Genomic DNA, 19,056 nt, shown 5'->3' on the forward strand with positions numbered 1-19,056 from the left:
CTTGCTGCCCACGGGAGGCCTGTTAGCTCAGCCTCCCTGCTGGCCTCAGGAAGACAACTCCCTCCTCTCCCAACTGTCTGACGAGGACTGGCGTGGGAAGCACCCACTAGGGACCACTCTCTCCAGTGTGCCCACCACCTGGCTGTGGGGGGTGTTCGTGACCTCTCACGGCCCCTTCTGGGTTTGGTCGTGCAAACCTGACACAGCCATCCCGACCAAATGGAAAACTGCAAATTCGAGGACGACCACGGCGTTTTTCCAAAACAGTTTAATTAAAAAAAGGTAAAGAAATCTGAAAAAATCGGGGGGTGGGGGAAGGAATGGGAAAACCCAAAAAAGCATACCGTGTGAGTCTACTGGCTCAGTGACAAAGAAACACCACCATCAAAAAGATATTTAAGTTTAATACAAATTTTATACAAAGAAAATGTGAAAAAATACTTCCATATGCTAAAAGCAATTATGCTTCACAAATAAGGCCAGCTAGGCTATTTTTTTGTTTTTTTGACAACTGCAATTCACAAATGTTCTTTCTCTCCTGTTTTCTTCTAATACTCTCTTCTTATTTCTTCTCTAATATGGGTAACTAGCTGGAAACTGTACAGTTCGCATCCTCTTATCAACAATGAAGAGAAAGTAAACAAGACTAAAATGTACAACAAAACGTACTGGAATGATATCGTACAATTAATTTTCTCATATACATACATCACCTTTTGCTTTTTGATCAATGCTTTTTGTTTTACACAACATACAAAATGGCTCTACAGCATACGTAGTGTACGGACAGCATGATGGGGCCTTGCTTTCTCTCATACTGCCTGTGTTTCATGCTTACATAAAAACGTGAAATTCCATCATATAAATAATACGTACATGCTTCATCCCAGACTCAAACGTCCTCTGCGTGCACCTTGCCTTTGAGTCCTTGCTTCCAAGAAGTGCAGCATCTCTGACCAAGTGTGTGTGAGTGTGTTTAAAGGAACCACAAAGCAAAGATTTCTTTTTTTCAGAGTTCATGATCCTAACACTTTCTATGTTCTCCTCTTCTGTGACTGAGCTGAGTGGGGCTTGTTTCAGTTTCTCTTCTGTAAACAAGGACATGGTTTTTTCCCTTTTAGGAGTAGAGTCATCATTTCAATCACGTGAAAGAAACTAGCTTCTCCCTGTGTCCGTCTGGTCCGGAGAGCTTGCGTTTTAGGAACGTCGTAACGTAGTAGCTGAAAGGGGCTAACGGCTTGACAGGATAGAGTCTGTGCCGAAACTCCCGATCCCAACATGCTGTGTAGACACATGAGTGAAAAACGGCTCGCCCTCCCCTGGGTATCCAAGGATGAGGACATGAGTGTGAAAGTGGTCCCCGGGCCCAGTATCCATTCCATTGTGTGACTGACAGGCTAACTGACCATCCCTTCTCCAATACCAAAACATTCTTTTTATTGTTGGGGTTGGTTGGGTTTTTTAAATTGTTTTTCTTTTTCTTTTTTTTTTTTTATAAGTTAAAGTTAATACAAATATAAAAAGGGGAAGGTCCTCTAGGTTTCAATGACATCCACAAATTATACATTATTTACACCTAAAGCACAGGGCTCGTATGGGTGAACAGTTCGCAGTCAAAGCCGATGCCGGGTGTCCTGTAGTGTAGCAGCCCCTGCGCCGGGGGCTCAGGCTCAACTGAGGGTTTTGTCATTCTCAAGTCTGAAAGTGGCTGTTCTCCTCCCTTTGTTGTTTCTTCTTTTCCTGGCGTCTGGGTTTTTCTCCAGTGGGGTGGGTGGTTTGTGTCCCGACTCGCTGCTAGTCCCAGAAGGTGTCCAGCCGAGACTCTTTCGGGAGGAGGCTCTTCGTGCTGGTACTGCTGTTGTGCTCGGCACGTGTCGATCCCCTCTTCTCATCGCTGCTGCTCCAACTGGATTTACTACTCCGGGAATGGTCTGAGGAGGAAAACCAATGTGTTTAGCATGCCTGCCCACCTGTGCCTGAGCATAACTATCCTGCAGTCTGACCTGCCCTTCCTGCATAGGAAACCACCTTCCCCTCCCCACTGATGGTTCAAACACTGCCACCACTGACTGCCCTACATCTGTGGGTCTGGAGAACAGAAAGGCAGCACAACTTATTTTTTAGGATTTAACAACAGTCAGTTGGAAAAAACAGTAGGGTGTCATGCTCACAGAGAATAAAGATTTGTGAACTGCCAAGGAAGGCATTTCTTGTGCCGTGTCTGGAACCGTGTACCCTTACTACATCACTGAACGACACAAGCACCCCATGCACTTCTGGGTCCAACCTTGGCTCCTGGAGAAAGATACCGAAATTTGGCATGCAGTCTACTTCCGTCAGTGGGATTTCTTTTATCCATGTATAGGCTACTTGAAAATGGACTTACAACCAAATCACACTTGTCCACCCAAGGGAGAGGATCATGAAGGAGAAGAATGGGTAAGTCCACCTGGGAACACAGACCCACTGACTCCTGGTAAGGACAACCTTATGGGTGACTGAAGGATTCAGAACCAGAGTAAGACCTAGGATGGCTTCAAGGACACATGGACAAGGAGCTGAGTAGTGACTAAGTAAGAAATAAATGAAGAAGCTGAAGGAAGAGCCAAATGAGGTGTCTGTGAAGAGCACTTTAGCCAACAGCCCAGGTCTGCAGGCTCCGTTGGACGGCTGACTGGGAGAAACTTCCAGCCAAGCCCTAAGATCCCATCACATCCTGGATCATTTACTAAGTTCAGACAGACTGGGACAGAATTATTTTTCAATTTCTTAAGGTGGGTGATAATGTTTGGTTGAAAGAGGTTGAGGGAATGAATGGAGTGGGCCAAGGAGGGGACCACGCTACTACCTAGCGGGGCTGCATTTCTTGCTGCCTGGTAAAAAGGCGTGTGTGGGTAATCATGAGTTCTGGAAGATAAGCCGTGAAGAGAATGACAAAGATCTCCAAAGTCATGTAGTTACTCAGGAGAGAACTCTTCTTAGTCACTTGCATCAGTGACCAAAAGGGAGCAATACTATGGCAGGCGGAGCTGGGGGCAAAAGCAGAGTCTTCTTAACAATCCTCAATCTGCCTTCTTATGCCTTCTTCCCTTAGCCGCCAAGCTTATGCTTTTAGTTCTTCGGAAGGACTCTGGGGAGTGATCCAGTTGGTCATCCCGATCCGTGAGAATATCCTACAGTGATGTGGTCAAACCACATCAAGTCCTTCCAGCTCTGGTAAGGGCAGAGACCACCGGCGGGTACTAGAAGAAATGGGACCAGGGCCAAGCTGAGTTCAGTCTCTCTCTCCCAGAACCAGGCTGGCCAATGGAGGGATCTGCAGGCCCTCACTCCTCATATGGAGAGGACACGGGACACTGGCTGCCATAGCCAATCACCACAGGAGGGAATCAGTGTTCATCTAGGACCCTTTATGAACAGAGCGAGGACGATCTCCATCAAGAAGCCAGGCCACATGCTCGCTCTCATTTCCTAATGCAGTTTGTGATGGCGACCAGAGGCACAGCAAAGAAGAAACATTGCAAAGGAAGACCCACCACTCAAAAGAACAGGAGAAGACACACCCACAAAGAAAAAACACACACAGACACACACAGAACGAGCCTTCTGCATGCCAGGAAGAAGCCCTGGCAGCTTCCGTGAGACAGGGTCATACTTACACTTCTGGGCGGGGTAGTTGGGGTGCGGCTGGTGGTCTGTGGTGGTTGGGGCATAGGCAGGTTGCTTGTCACACCTTTTGCTAACTGAAGAGATAGCACAGGTAGCCTCAGAGTCTGTCAGAGAGCTGGAATTCCGCACAACCCCGAGTGCTTACTATTTTTGTTCATCAACAGGCTACTGTTATTAGAACCAGTTGGCACCTTCATTCACGTCACCATTGTCCAACTTTAATGCAAGCACAGGAGACTAAGGCTCTTTAAAAATGCATATCAAACCACAAACAGGATCACTGGACACAGCACAGCATTACAGGTAGGAAATAAGGTATACAATGACATAAAAGCAACTCAGCATTTTGTAAGCCACAAATTCTCAGAACCACTAGCTCTGCCAATAGCCTAATTCAACCATGGGAAACGGAGGTGGGCACTAGAAACATGCTAAGGTTGAAGGCACCATCCCAGAAATCCAGACAACTTAAGGCAAGTAATAACATCAACTGCCCACAGTGATAACAGAATAGGGAGGAGAGGATGGAGAAGGCATACATTATGAGGAGGACTGAGGAAGGGGCTCCAGATGAGGTGGCAAGTAAGCTAAATTCTCAGCTATGATGGTAGCACACCAACAAATCACCTCTGAAATCAAAGAGTCAAAAAACAGTGATATGAAAGGAGTCTCCATAAATAACTGATATGGTGAGAAGTTTCATAGGAAAACAATTGAAAGTAAGATCAAGAGAAAAAACAGAAACTCTAGGAAAAAGTAAGGCTGTAAAAGAATGGAAATATAATCACAGTACACTATGTGACTCTGCCATGAATGATATGGTCATAATCATGTAAGTAAGAATTGTCACACTGCAACTTTCTAGACTAAGCCAACAGACAAGAGTGAGGCTTAACTGCAGTTATAGAACAGAATGCACATGTTCTCAACCTTGACAACGGGAAAGTCACAGGGCAGGTGGGAAGGCTGGCTACGACAGGGGTGGGAGAGGTGAGGAGAAGATGGGCTGCCAAAAGAGGGGTCAAGAGATATCTGTAGCAGATGAAACAAAAGGGCTAAGGAGGCAGGTGTTTCATTGGAGCAAGGTAGCACATAAAATAGTAACCTCAGTAGTGTGGGAAGAGGAAGAGTAACTCTCACCTTTTAAAGCTGGAAGTCAACAAGTAATATCTAAAGATAAAGTCAAGAAATAGAGGTATAGGCAAGTACATTATTTATTAGTAAGGAGGTAACAGGAGGACCAGAATGAGCAGTGCAAACTGGAACTAGGAAGAGTTTTTCCCTGCACTATTTTATTCTCTGCAACTCTGTGCATATATATCTTTAACTAAAAGCTTAAAATGAAAAGACGAACAGGAGACGCCCGTGCCCACATACTAAGGGAGCTCATACCCCTACTAAAATTCTCTCCCTTCCAACTAAACTTAGATGTACTGTCCTAGTACCTGATGCACATAAATAGCACAGGAGCCTTGATGTTTTTAAAACCCATGCTCCTTCTAGATATGTCACGTGCGCTGTCACCAGAAAGCAAGTGCTGGCAGAAGTAAAGTGAGACGGATGAGGAATTAATTAGAAGGGGATCAAAATTGAGGACGTCTTTCTGCTTTGACGTGACCTGTCAACACAAACTGCTTTGGTGAGAAAATCGGGAAGACTGAGAAGACCGAAGGCTGCCTTCCCGCACAGACCCCTGTGGCCTCCCTGCAGCTTCTCACTCACACTCTCAGAATCACTGCGGCACTGACTGCAAAACGCACTTTTCCTGCCAGTTTCTGACCATGGGCTCCACGGTGCTCTCACAGTGCCCAGCCTCTTTCCAAGTCCTAAATGTGGGACTAAATCTCTTGTTTTTGAGACACAGTCTCACTCTGTCGCCCAGAGTGGAATGCAGTGGCGTGATCTCAACTCACTATAACCACCGCCTCCTGGGTTCAAGCAATTCTCCTGCTTCAGCCTCCTGAGTAGCTGGGATTACAGGGGTGCATCACCATGCCTAGCTTATTTTTTATACTTTTAGTACAGACAGGGTTTCACCATGTTGGTGAGGCTGGTCTTGAACTCCTGACCTCCAATGATCCGCCCACCTTGGCCTCTCAAAGTGCTGGCATTATAGGCATGAGCCACCACACCTGACCTAAATGTGGGGCTAAATCTCTTTTAGTGTATCCCTGGGTGTACCTCAATCTTTATCCAAACCCTGGAGAGGAGGCCCTTTCTGACATGAAGATACCATGATTCTAGCCAATCTGGTCGTCTTTTAAGAAGAAAGTCTCTGCTGCTGACCACGGTGGCACAGGCCTGTGACCCCAGCTACTCAAGAGGCTGCAGTGGGAGAATCGCTTGAGCTCAGGCCAAGTTCAAGGCCAGCCTTGGCAACAAGGCAAGATCCTGTCTCTTAAGTTTCAAAGCAACATTTAGAATTAAAAATGTCAGCTGGGCGTGGTGGCTCATGCCTGTAATCCAAGCACGCTGGGAGGCCGAGGTGGGTGGATTGCCTGAGCTCAGGAGTTTGAGACCAACCTGTGCAACACGGTGAAACGCCATCTCTACTAAAATACAAAAACTTAGCCAGGCGTGACGGTGTGCACCTGTAATCCCAGCAACTCGAGCGGCTGAGGCAGGAGAATCACTTGAACCTGGGAGGCGGAGGTTGCAGTGAGCCAAGGCTGCACCACTGCACTCCAGCCTGGGCAACAGTGCAAGACTCCGTCTCAAAAAGTAATAATAATAATAATAATAATAATTTAAAATGTCCATGACTGTTAATGGCTTAGGGGGATGGTGGAGTATCAGAACAGAAACTGTATCATATCAGCGGCAGAGTGTGTAAAGAAAGGGAAATGGAGACAAAATGAAATGACTTTTTTTTTTTTTTTTTTAAATATGAGGTATCATTCTGTTGCCCAGCTGGAGTGCAGTGGCTATTCACAGGCACTCACTGCAGCCTCAAAACTCCTAGGCTCAAGTGACCCTCTGCCTCAGCCTCTCCAAGCAGCTGGGACTACAGGTGCACCCTCCCTCTAGAATAACAACTCTAGAAGAGACATCTAACTGGGTTGAGGAAGGAGACAGGACAGGTCTTACGCTGTGCCATTCAATATGGTAACCACTACAGTAAGATAAAACGTTGAATTCCATTCCTCAGTCACACTAGCCACAGTTCAAGGCTTCAGCAGCGACACGTGGCTAGTGGCTACCATAGTGGACAGCGCAAATATGGCCATCGTCACAGAACGTTCTATTGGAGATGCAAGGTGTCAAGGAAGGCACTTGGAGATAGATGAGGATATTTAAGTGCCTAGGAAGAAAAGCAGTACAGAGTGAGAAATTTGGCTACAACAAAGGATGCAGATGCCTTTGAATGGCAGGAGAGAAGGACACAGCACACCTTGCAGAGGGCAGAGGAGCAGCCCTGAGCACCCAGGGATGGTGATGCAGGGAGAGATGCAGAGAGGTCCAAAACAGAGCAGAAAACTTGAGAAATGGCCAGTATGGACGATGGAAAATCCTGAAAAGGAAAAAAAAAAAAAAAAAACTTGGATTACAGCACAGGCCTCTGGCCAGGCTCGGTGGCTCACACCTGTAATCCCAGCACTTTGGGAAGCCAAGGTGGGTGAATCACTTGAGGTCAGGAGTTCAAGACCAGCCTGGCCAACACAGTGAAACCTTGTCTCTATTAAAAATACAAAAAATTAGTTGGGCATGGTGATGCACACCTGTAATCCCTGCTACTCAGGAGGCTGAGGCAGGAGATCGCTGGAACTGAGGAGGCAGAGGTTGAGGTGAGCCGAGATCATACCACTCCACTCCAGCCTGGGCAACAGAGCGAGTCTCCGTCTCCAAAAAAAAAGGAACACAGGGCCAGGCGCGATGGCTCAAGCTTGTAATCCCAGCACTTTGGGAGGCCAAGGCACGTGGATCACCTGAGGTCAGGAGTTCAAGACCAGACTGGCCAACATGGTGAAACCCCATCTCTACTAAAAATACAAAATTAGCCGGGCACGGTGGTGCACACCTATAATCTCAGCTACTCGGGAGGCTGAGGGAGGAGAATCATTTGAACCCAGGAGGTGGAGGCTGCAGTGAGCTGAGATCATGCCACTGCACTCCAGCCTGGGCAACAGAGTGAAGACTCTGTCTCAAAAAAATAAAATAAAAAAAGAACACAGGTCTCTGAGGACAAAAAGTATTGATAAAAGAAAAACAGATATTGGAAAGATGACCAGGCAGAAGAGAATCTTTGCTTCTGAGGTCAGTGACCCAGATTTGCATGTGTGATGAGATGAGTTTGTGTTCTTGTATAACAGTCTCCAGTTAAGCACTGAGGCTCAGGTGCAGGTAAATCAAAAGTGGAAAGCTGGGGTTGTTCTAAGGTGGGGTTTTGCCAGATGGACATGTTAGGAAAACATTCCGGGCCTGGGAGATTGGGTTGTATTAGCAAGGGTACTGCATGGCAATTAAGCTGGGTAGGAGCTGGGTAAGGAGGTAGGAAGGAGGGAGGTATATAAACAAGAGAGTTAGTAGATTTGGATGAGGAAAAAAAGGCCACATCTGCACCCTGACGTTTCCGAGAGATCAGTGCCTTATTAGTAGAGCCAGACACAAGTGCCATTACTCAGCCATTTTTGAGTTACAAAAGCAATTTTATAGGGGTCCACCTAAGTATACCTGACATATGGTTGCAAGCACGAGTCTGGATTGCAAAGCTCAGTTAGTTACATATGGTTGCAAAGCTCAGTCCTTGTTAAAAAGAGAATCAAGAAATATGAGAGATGCTAAAGACATCTCAGCATCAAACTGAGCCTGTTAGAAGGGGAAGTGAAGAGGGAATTGCTTTTTCAATAGGTGGTTCTGTCATATTTAAAGCCAAGTTCATATCTCCCTAAAGTCAGCTCATGTTACTCCCTCTGGCTGTGCCCCCAAATCCCACTCACCTTTCAAAGCATGAGTCTGGCGAGATCTGAACTTAAGTCTTGGCTCTCACAATTACTCATTGAGTTACTTGGGCATCTGAGTTAACACATCTGGACCTCAACTTGCTCATCTGTATAATGGAAATACTAACTATGTTCTCACGGACATTGGGAAGAAACATGATACGGTGTGTAAGTGCTTCATGCTGTTCAGTAGCACCAACAGCTGCTCTTCTGACTTCCTCTGAAACTCCACGGAGACAGGGATTTATCTGCCTTATTCAGAAAAACTGCCCCTTCCTACCCCCTGCTGGCCCCTCTCTTCCTCCCACCATTTACTGGGGCTTCTTGCCTCCTCTCCTTTCCACTCCCTGGGATAGTGTGCCTCAGGTCAGGAGTCAGCAAACTATGGCCAGCTCAATGCCTGTTTTTGCAATTCAGGTTTCACTGGCACAGGGCATACATTTGTTTACATATTATCTATGTCTACTTTCACACTACAATGGCAGGGTGAGCAGCTAGGACAGGGACCATGTGGCCTGCAAAGCCTAAAATACTTACTAAATAGCCCTCTACAGAAAAAATTCCTTGACCCTGGTCTAGGTAATACTCCTCCAGCCCAGAATGGAATACAATGCCTCTCCCAACTACTTTCCTGTACGCCACCCTCCTGAGGCCAATGGACTCCTGCCAGATTCATCCCACCACAGCATCATTCATCTTCTCGGATGCCATATCGATCAAGCCACTTTGAGGCTCCAAACCCTTAACAGTGCCCCTCTGTCTGAAACAGTGTTTCCCTAACTTGGAGCTTCCTCACACCACCTGTGCCATTCCGACACATCCATAGTCCTCTTACATATTGCTTAGTTCAAGTTTTTATTTTAAACTTCTATAACTTAGGTCAATAAATAAACTTTTATTGTTAGCCAACAAAAAGCACAAAACCAATAAAATCTGCTGTCAAAGGCAACTCCAAAAATGAATGTAATGAAAACCTTAAATTAAAAGTTCTAGGGTGGGGAGCATGCTGCTAAAATCTCGAGTCTGCTCAGTCTTTGTTAAAAAGAGAATCAGGAAATATGAGAGATGCTAAAGACATCTTAGCACTAAACTGAGCCTGTTACAAGGGGAAGTGAAGAGGGAGTTGCTTTTTCGATAGGTGATTCAGTCATATTTAATGCCAAGTTCATATCCTCCCTCCTAAAGCAAGCTCGTATTACTCCCTCTGACTGTGCCCCCAAATCCCACCCAACTTTCAAGGCCTAGCCCCTTCAGGAAAGCGTTCCCAACCCCCTAACAATGGACATCACTTCTTCCTCCATGCACTCAATATGCAGAAGTGAAATGAAATGTTTGCTTTTCAGCTCAAGAGAATCATCAGTGGCTCATGCCAGTAATCCCAGCACTTCCGGAGGCTGAGGCGGGAGGATCACCTGAGGTCAACAGATCAAGACCAACCTGGCCAACATGGCAAAACACCATCTATACAGTTTTTTTTTTTTACTCTGTCTCCCAGGTTAGAGTGCAGTGGCACGATCTCGGCTCACTGCAACCTCCACCTCCCAGGTTCTCCTGCTTCAGTCTCCCAAGTAGCTGGGATTACAGGCGCATGTCACCACGCCCACCTAATTTTTGTATTTTTAATAGAGACAGGGTTTCACCATGTTGGTCAGGCTGGTCTCGAACTCTTGATCTTGTGATCTGCCCACCTCAGCCTCCCAAAGTGCTGGGATTACAGGTATGAGCCACTGCGCCCAGCCTACAAAACATTTTTTTAAAAATTAGCCTGACGTGGAGGTGTGTGCCTATAGTCCCAGCTACATGGGAGGCTGAGGCAGGAGAATCACTTGAGCATGGGAGGCGGAGGTTGCACTGAGCTGAGATCACGCTACTGCGCTCCAGCCTGGGCGACAGAGCGAGACTCTGTCTCAAAACATCAATCAATCAATCAATCAATCAATCAATCAATCAGCAAGCAGAAAGGTACTGGAGCTGTGGTGCCAGGCAAAAACCTTGAATGAAATAAAACTGTCTTCCACCAGGAAGGCACCTTCTCTGAACCCTTATGGAATGACCCAAAACTGCTTTAAGAAAGTGCAAGAAAAAGATTCTTTGGGCTAGGGAAGGAAGACAGCTCAAACTCCACAGAAGAAAAACCCTAGATGTCAAGTCTCAGAAAATTTCCCCAAATCTGCCTGTCAGGTTATTTTCCAAAAGGAAAGGATTTTACAGAAAGATCATCCACCTGAGTACTGCCTTCAATTCTCAAAAGTTTGAGCACCTTCATCCACCATATGCAAGTGTTAGAACCTCAGAATAAAATCTTACACAGTGTCATTTACCATGCTCATTTCCCTGAGAGAAAAAAAAACTCCCCAATTCAAATGCACTTCTTCTACCCTACCCCAGGTCAGCAACAGAGGCCTCTGTCCAAATGGAGTTTTATGTGGATCCCAGTAAATACAACAGGTAATACCAATCAGTTTGAAGAGGTACCTGAAAGTTAACATGCTCAGCTACCCACTCACCCCCACTGACCCACCCCAGGCACCTCTAAGGATCCATGATCATTTGGAAACCATTGGAATAAACTCTTCAAATTCTCCCTGACAAAATGGCTCCCCATCTGCCCATCTGAAATGTGAAAGCACCGTTCGCCCACCAGGGGGCAACATACCAGAGCCTTGGTTGGAGCCTAAGAGAATGGAGGAGGGCGTCTCTCTGGAGCCAGAAAGGTCAAGGGTCTAGAAATACAAAAAGAAAAAGATGGACTCAAGGCACTGAGGCTAATGTCGCCCCCACAGGGAAATCCAGGGAGTCATGGGGGTGCTCATCGCTGCCCCCAAAGCATCTCAGTGCCCTCTGCCTGGCACGGTCAGGTGGGAGTGATGGGCACAGGGCGGCCAGGTGGCCAAACCCCGGGTGCCATTTCCCACACTGAACAGGCTGGAACACAGCACCAGGGTGGCCCCTCATTCTACCCTAGAACATCCACTGTTTCCTAAACTCCACTCACTAACAGACTCCCCTCCAGATTTTTGCCATATCTAAGAACAGAGTTCAAACTTCTATCAGTCTGCTTTTAATTCATGCTAGCCTCTGACTAGCTAATACTATCAGTTAAACCAATGTGTTTTAACTGACAGTCTAACGATTTATCTTTTTCCTAACATGCACTGAAATAGACGAACAATGACTAAAAATGTAAACAACTATATACTCATGAAAATAGTCTTCGCATACCACCGATGTCACATACATATACATCACACCCTGGCAAACAAGGAGGTGAAACCTTCGTGGCCCAATGTGGCGGCCACTAGCCACATGTGGCTACTGAAATCTCAATTAGTTAAAATTAAATAAAATTGTAAAATACAGTCCTGGGTCACACTGGCTGCATTTCAAGTGCTCAAAAGCTGCATGTGGCTAGCTGCTACCATTCTGGGTGGGAGGTATAGGACATTTCCATCATCGCAGAAAGTCTTCCTGGGCGACACTACTCTACACTTTGAGGGCCCCAGGGGAAAGTACTAGGGAGCAGTTGCCAGGTCCTACACACACCAGCTCAGGCTCCATGTTCCCACACATCCACTGGAAATTCTGGCACACTGTTATGACAAGCTTCCCAAAACATGCAACTTTCAGGGCGGCAGACAGGGGGTCCTAAGTCCACTTGGCACAAAGGGTAGATGTCACTAGCCAAAGGCACAGGGGGATCCTCACCGAGCCACTGTCCTTGCTTTTCTCAGTGGATGTCTCCTTCTCTTTGGAGGCGCTGGCCGTTTCTGAAGGTGCTGACTGTGTGCTCGAGGAGCTCCCCTGGGATGACTTATTTAGTGTTTCTGTGTTCACCTCAGCATCCGCTTCCTGCTGAGGAGCAGTAGCTGGGGACAAAGGAGAAAGAGATGCCACATATACACAGAGTATGATGATTTTGAAACATGCATGGAGCCCCGCCCTGCACCCAGTGGCACCCAAGGCTCAGCCCCACCCAGGGCATAAAAGTGTAGGCTCAAGGGGGCCGGATTGCCAGAGTTTTCCAGAAGCTGGAATTCCAAATTTTAACATAAACATGCTGAAACGGAGTCTCGCTCTGTCACCCAGGCTGGAGTGCAGAGGCATGATCTCGGCTCACAGCAATCTCTGTCTCCCGGGTTCAAGTGATTCTCCTGTCTCAGCCTCCCAAGTAGCTAGGACTCAGGTGCACACCACCACGTCCGGCTAATTTTTGTATTTTTAGCAGAGATGGGGTTACACCATGTTGGTCAAGTTGGTCTTGAACTCCTGACCTCAGGTGATCCATCTACCTCAGCCTCCCAAAGTGCTGGGATTACAGGTTTGAGCCACCGCGCCTAGCCAACACGTTGATTTTTAATGGTTAGCAATTCAAGTTTTATTAAATCATTCTGGGAACAAACAAAGCCCATCAACAAGAGCCAACCTGTAACTGCCAATTTAGGGTTACTCTATTTAGTAATTTCTAGGTGGAGACCTGTATTTTTAGCCCCAGGGGCTTGCTTCCTTCTAAGGTGGGACAGGAAAACCACATGAAAGGCGACACGCTGTCAGAGGCCCAGAGCATCTGGAAATGGCAGAAACTTGGACACATAGAAAAACAGGGCATTGGGGAGGAATTTAGGAAGAACAGATGTAATTATATCACAAAAAAAGGAAAGCCGAAGGACATTTTGGCCATCTTGGCAAAACAGCAAAAGGCTTATCAGACACATTCCAGAACGTAGGGAAACCACAAAGAGACTTTACTCCAGTGAGAGACCAAAAGTCTCTACAAAGAAGACGTCTCCCTAAAGACTAAAGAACAGGGCAAGGTATGCTCCAATAATGCCTTTTAAAAAATAATTAAAAAACAGACAGATTTGTCTAGAGCAAGAGCTGGCAAGCTAGTGCTGCCTGTTTTATTGGCAGACAGCCACATCCATCCATTTACATATCATCTACGTCCATCCATTTACATATCATCTAAGACTGCTTCTGCACTGCAACAGCAGAGTTAAGTAGTAGCAACAGAAACCACATGGTGTACAAAGCCTAAAATATTCACTCTCGCCCTTCACAGAAAAGGTTTACTAACCCCTGGTCAAGCTCACCCTTGAGTCATTTACGTACCATCTTGCAAATTTTGCCAATCTGTAGACATACTACCTTATTGTATTATTTATGTGACACTTGAAATTCTTTAAAATGGAAGCGTTTAATTCCAACCATACAAAGCTAGTACCATTTGCCACAAATTAAAGCTAATTGTAAAAAATCACCTATTGGCTGGGAATGGTGGCTCACGCCTATAATCCCAATACTTTGAGAGGTAAACGCGGGCAGATCACTTGAGGTCAGGAGTTCAAGACCCAGCCCGGCCAACATGGCGAAATTCCGTCTCTACTAAAAATACAAAAATTAGCTGGGCATGGTGACGTGTGCCTGTAATACTAGCCACTCGGGAGGCGGAGGCAGAAGAATTACTTGAACCCAAGAGGCGGGGTTGCAGGGAGCCGAGATCACACCATTGCATTCCAGCTTGGGGGACAAGAGCAAAACTCTGTCTCAAAATAATAATAATTTATAAAATATTATTGATGCCGGGCGCAGTGGCTCACGCCTGTAATCCCAACACTTTGGGACGCCGAGGTGGGCGGATCACCTGAGGTCAGGAGTTCAAGACCAGCCTGACCAACATGGAGAAACCCCGTCTCTACTAAAAATACAAAAAATTAGCCGGGCGTGGTGGCTTATTCCTATAATCCCAGCTACTCCGGAGGCTGAGGCAGGAGAATCACTTGAACCCAGGAGGCGGAGGTTGCAGTGAGCCAAGATCACACCACTGCACTCCAGCCTGGGCAACAAGAGTGAAACTCGGTCTCCAAAAAAAAAAGAATTGATAAATTCTAAGTAGATAGTGCTTCCTCATGGAAGCTGTAGGCCTAGGGACTGCTTGTTCTATGTTGGAAAGGGTAATTACAAATATTACAGCAGTGTCAAAGACAGGTTAGTTCCATACCAACACTTTTTACTTAACAAAGAAATTGGGAATCCATATTGTCTAAAGCCACAAGTCCATTACCGCCAAAAAAACCACAGTGTCTCAACTTCAGTACTACTGACATCTTAGGCCTGAGAAGAGATCAAGGGTTCTGCAAAAATCAAAGGTTCAAAATGTCCCTGGCTCAGTCTTAGCTATGAGCCTGCATGCTGCTCACCTATGTGTAAGAGACACAGTTGTTTTTGAGTGAAAGTGACCAGAAACCAGGCAACCTCCCTTGTCAATTAGCCCTGAGACCCTGAGGTCCACAGGGGAGACCAATGCCCAGCCACTGCAGCCCAGGATGGGAGGCAGTCCCACAGTGCATTACCTGACTGGGTGCAGGACTTCATGTGCTCAGGCCAGTGGGCTTGCTGGCAGGGGTAGTCACAGTAGCTGGTGTTCCAACAGCAGTAAAAGATGGCCTCCTTCTTGCAGTTGGCACACCACTGCTTCTTCTTGGTCTCATCCACTGCCTGCTGCTTCTCCAGCTCCAGCTGCTTCTTCACCTCGGCGATGAGCCGGTCCCGCTCCTGCTCCAGGCTCTGCCGCATCTCCGCCATGGTCAGCTCTGGTGGAGGAGGGGAAGGAACACTGCTCATCACCTGACCCCAGCCCGGGCTGTGGGGCTATTCCTGCCCCCAGATTCAGGCAGATGTGGGTACAAGACCTGGCTGGGAGAAGCCCTGGCTGTGTGCCCATGGGCAATAACCTAGCCCGAGTCTTCATCTGTAAATAGGGCATTCATCATAGCGACCAGATGGTGCTGCCTGTTGAGAGTGGACATGAGGCGCCCAGTGTGGAGATAACTGCAGCCCCAGAGGATTTTCAACACCAGACTACATTCTGGGAATTCCTCAAAGTAACCCTTGAAACAACTGCCACCAAAACTCACTTTCCATCCTATTATTCATTAACATAAACCATTTCCCCCCTATCAATCTATACCTATATAGCACCCACTACATGGAGGCACTGTTCTAAGAACTTCATAAATATTAACTCAAGTAACCCTCATCCTAATAATCCTACGGGGTAAGTACTACTATTCTACCTCTTTCACAGATGAGGAAACTGAGGCACACAGCTAGCTGGGCCTAGAACTCAGGCATGCTTTCTTGTAGGCATCTCTTGTGGCACTGGATCCAGATGGGACTGTGGTTGAAGATTATACTAACAGGACAACTATGAACCTACTCAGTCTACCAAGATTTCTCTAATTTTACTTCAGTAAGTCCACTGGTAATTCATTTAGGAGTGACCTGCAGGCTGTAATAAAAGAAAAATAGGCCGGGTGCGATGGCTCATGCCTATAATCCCAGCACTTTGGGAGGGCAAGGCAGATGGATCATCTGAGGTCAGAGTTCGAGACCAGCCTGGCCAACATGGTGAAACCCTGTCTCTGCTAAAAATACAAAAATTAGCTGGGCGCAGCGGTGAGTGCCTATAATCCCAGCTACTTGGGAGGCCGAGGCAGGAGAATTGCTTGAACCCAGGAGGTGGAGGTTGCAGTGAGCTGAGATCATGCCACTGCACTCCAGCCCAGGCAACAAGAGTGAAACTCCATTGACAAGAGAGGGAAAGGGACAGAAGGGGAGGGGAGGGGAGAGGAGGGAAGGGAAATGGTCCCTCAATTCTTTCAAATACTCTTCCTGAACTTTATAAAAGAAAATTAACCCCTCATAAAGAAGTTAACTACTTGTGGCCAGACAGAACCTTTGAGTCAATCAAACTACCTTTAACTATGGGCCTGCAAACCATAGCTAACTTTTGGCCAGCCCACAGGTAATTTTTTCAAATGTATAGTCAACATATAAAAAGAAAAGGATTTTATGAAAGTAAGATTCCCTGATTTTATTAGAAAAACAAGAAGTGGTGGCAGGGGCGGTGGATCACATCCATAATCCCAGCACTTTGGGAGGCCAAGGTGGGTGGATCGCTTGAGGCCAGGAGTTTGAGACCAGCCTGGCCAACATGCTGAAACCCCGTCTCTACTAAAAGTACAAAACTTAGCCAGACATGGTGGCGCACACTTGTAATTCCAGACACTCGGGAGGCTGAGGCAGGAGAATCACTTGAACCTGGGAGGCAGAGGCTGCAGTGAGCTGAGATTACATCACTCTACTCCAGCACGGGAAACAAGAGTGAGACTCTGTCTTTAAAAAAAAAAAAAAAAAAAAAGAAAACGAGAAGAAGCAACAACACCCAAATACGCGTCCAGAAAGAATGAACCAAGGGCTCCTCTCCAGGGGGCTCTGAAAGGATTCATGTCTGTGACTTCGATGCAGATCACAGGTGAGCAGGTAGGCGCATCTGGGCATGGGTCCTCAACCTAAGAGTTCTGCTGCTGCCAGCAGCCCATCTGATGCTATGTGAGGATCTGAAGCAATCACTCCTACCTTTGGGGAAAAGCTTATCTATACAGAATGATGAGCCAAAACATCTGTCAATCTAACCCAGGGACCAATAAAGTATTTTTCTCCACACTGAACAGTGCACGGGAAGCATCCAGATATTGTTAAAGGGCCCGGCATTCAATGATGAACAGGGTGAAGAGTGCCCAGACTTGAACTGTGGCCATGTCACTTTGAATAACTTCCTCAACACGGCAGTTTCCTCCCTTGAAAACTGGGGATATATCCACAGCATGCAGAGTGTGAAAAAAAGAAAAGGAAAACCAGGGGTATAACAGATCCCTTTATCACAACAGTTTGTGTGATGAAATTAGTTAAGTTCACTCAGCCTCAACTTTTCTCAGGTTCAAGTGATCCTCCTTCCTCAGCCTCCCAAGCAGCTGGGACCACAGGAGCATACCATCAGGCCCAGCTAATGGCTTAAAATTTTGTGTAGAGATGGGGCTTCGCCAGATTACCAAGGCTGGCCTTGAACTTCTGGGCTCAGGTGATCCTCCCATTTGGGCCTCCCAAAGGGCTGGAATTACAGTGTGAGCTGACCAACCCTCATTATTTTATTGTTGAGGCTGGTGTTCTGAACAGAGGAAAGGGGGGCTCCCACCAATACCCGCTCTTATACCTGGTTTCTCCAGGCCAGACTCTCAGGATTCTGTGGTCTCCTACAAGTCATACAATCCTAGCCTAGTTTTAACTGCACTCACATCTGGGCTTGACTCCAGAGGTACAAACAAGTTCACACACAAAACCCTCCTCAGTCCAGACCAATGTGTCAGGCCTTACCCAAGTTGTGTTTCATTTCGGAGAGCTCTTGCTGGTGCAGCCACTGGAGCTTCTCTATCTCGATCCTCAGTCTGCGAATCTGGAAGAGGGAGAGCGAGCATCTTCAAAAGCTGTCTCATGCAGTTCACCAGCAGGTTTCAGAAGCTCAACCATGGCTGGCTGTGAGGGGTACGGGAATCATGCTAACCTTCCCACAACTATAGTTCAGAGAGGTGAGTAGTGAGTGAACCCAAATTTACCAGAAACACTGGTTCAGAAAACCAAGTATAAACAGGCCACTGATTCCAAGAAATACTGGCACGAGGGAAAGCCACTTAAAGTGACAAGGACCAGACTTTCATATAAATAATATAGTAAGGGTTTGATTAGGATTTTGGTCTATAAATATGAAACAAATACAAAGATAGCTGGATTTTCGCTCTTACATAACAACATTTAGGTGGTGCGATCCACACTTATTCACCTGAAATTCCAAAGCCTGACATCTCTGAAAACCAAAGGGTATTTCTGGGCAGGGGTGGTGTGGCTTTGGGGCCAAACTCATTTTGAAGGGAAAATAAACTCGACCTGATCTGATAGGAAACTAACTAAACGGTGTTTCGGCCAGGTGCGGTGGCTCACACCTGTAATGCTAGTACTTTGGGAGGCCAAGGTAGGCAGATCACCAGAGGTCAGGAGTTCAAGGCAAGCCTGGCCAACATGGAGAAACCCTATCTCTACTAAAAATACAAAAATTAGCCGGGCATGGCGTCGCACGCCTGTAATCCCAGCTCTTGGGAGGCTGAGGCACGAGAATCATTTGAACCCGGGAGGTGGAGGTTGCAGTGAGCCAAAATAATGCCACTGCACTGCAACCTGGGTGACTCTGTCTCAAAAAAATAATAATAATTAATTTAAAAAATAATAATAAACAGTGTTTAATTATCACAGTAGTTCTCAACCGGGGCAATTTCAAGTACTCTCCCCTGTCATGAGAACATCTGGAGTCATCTGTGGTTGTCACAGTTGAGCAGTGTTGCTGGCATCTGTGTGTAGAGGCCAGGGATGCTGCTCAACATCCTACAATGCACAGGACAGCCCCACAACAGAAAAGTACCTGGTGCAAACGTCAGTATAGCTAAGGCTGAGAAAACATGATTTATTCACGTAGTGTGAACAATCACATTTCATTGCAGAAATGGTGTCTCTAATTGTGGGGGGTTGCATATTACCTCTCTAAAATCCAAAAAACTTC

At 46.6% G+C, this 19,056-nt stretch overlaps 1 protein-coding gene across 50 annotated transcripts in view; it reads right to left on the reverse strand.

Moving 5' to 3' along the window:
• Positions 1–386: 386 nt before the first annotated feature.
• ZMYND8 (zinc finger MYND-type containing 8) overlaps positions 387–19,056 on the reverse strand; it is a 148,137-nt gene continuing 129,467 nt past the window's right edge. For 17 of the 50 annotated variants that reach the window (XM_005569295.4, XM_005569287.4, XM_005569280.4 and 14 more), the window contains 5 exons: positions 17,823–17,901; positions 14,960–15,199; positions 12,315–12,475; positions 11,266–11,332; positions 387–1,931 (listed from right to left, as the gene is read on the reverse strand). In XM_005569295.4, the coding sequence (XP_005569352.2) occupies positions 1,795–1,931; positions 11,266–11,332; positions 12,315–12,475; positions 14,960–15,199; positions 17,823–17,901 (684 nt within the window). In that variant the 3' untranslated portion in view covers positions 387–1,794. Of the gene's footprint in view, positions 1,932–3,659; positions 3,744–11,265; positions 11,333–12,314; positions 12,476–14,959; positions 15,200–17,822; positions 17,902–19,056 lie in introns of all 50 variants that reach the window. The other 33 variants (XM_005569283.4, XM_074005473.1, XM_005569290.4 and 30 more) reach the window with 3 other exon arrangements.

This window comes from Macaca fascicularis, chromosome 10 (genome assembly GCF_037993035.2).
Source record: "Macaca fascicularis isolate 582-1 chromosome 10, T2T-MFA8v1.1".
Taxonomy (NCBI): domain Eukaryota; kingdom Metazoa; phylum Chordata; class Mammalia; order Primates; family Cercopithecidae; genus Macaca; species Macaca fascicularis.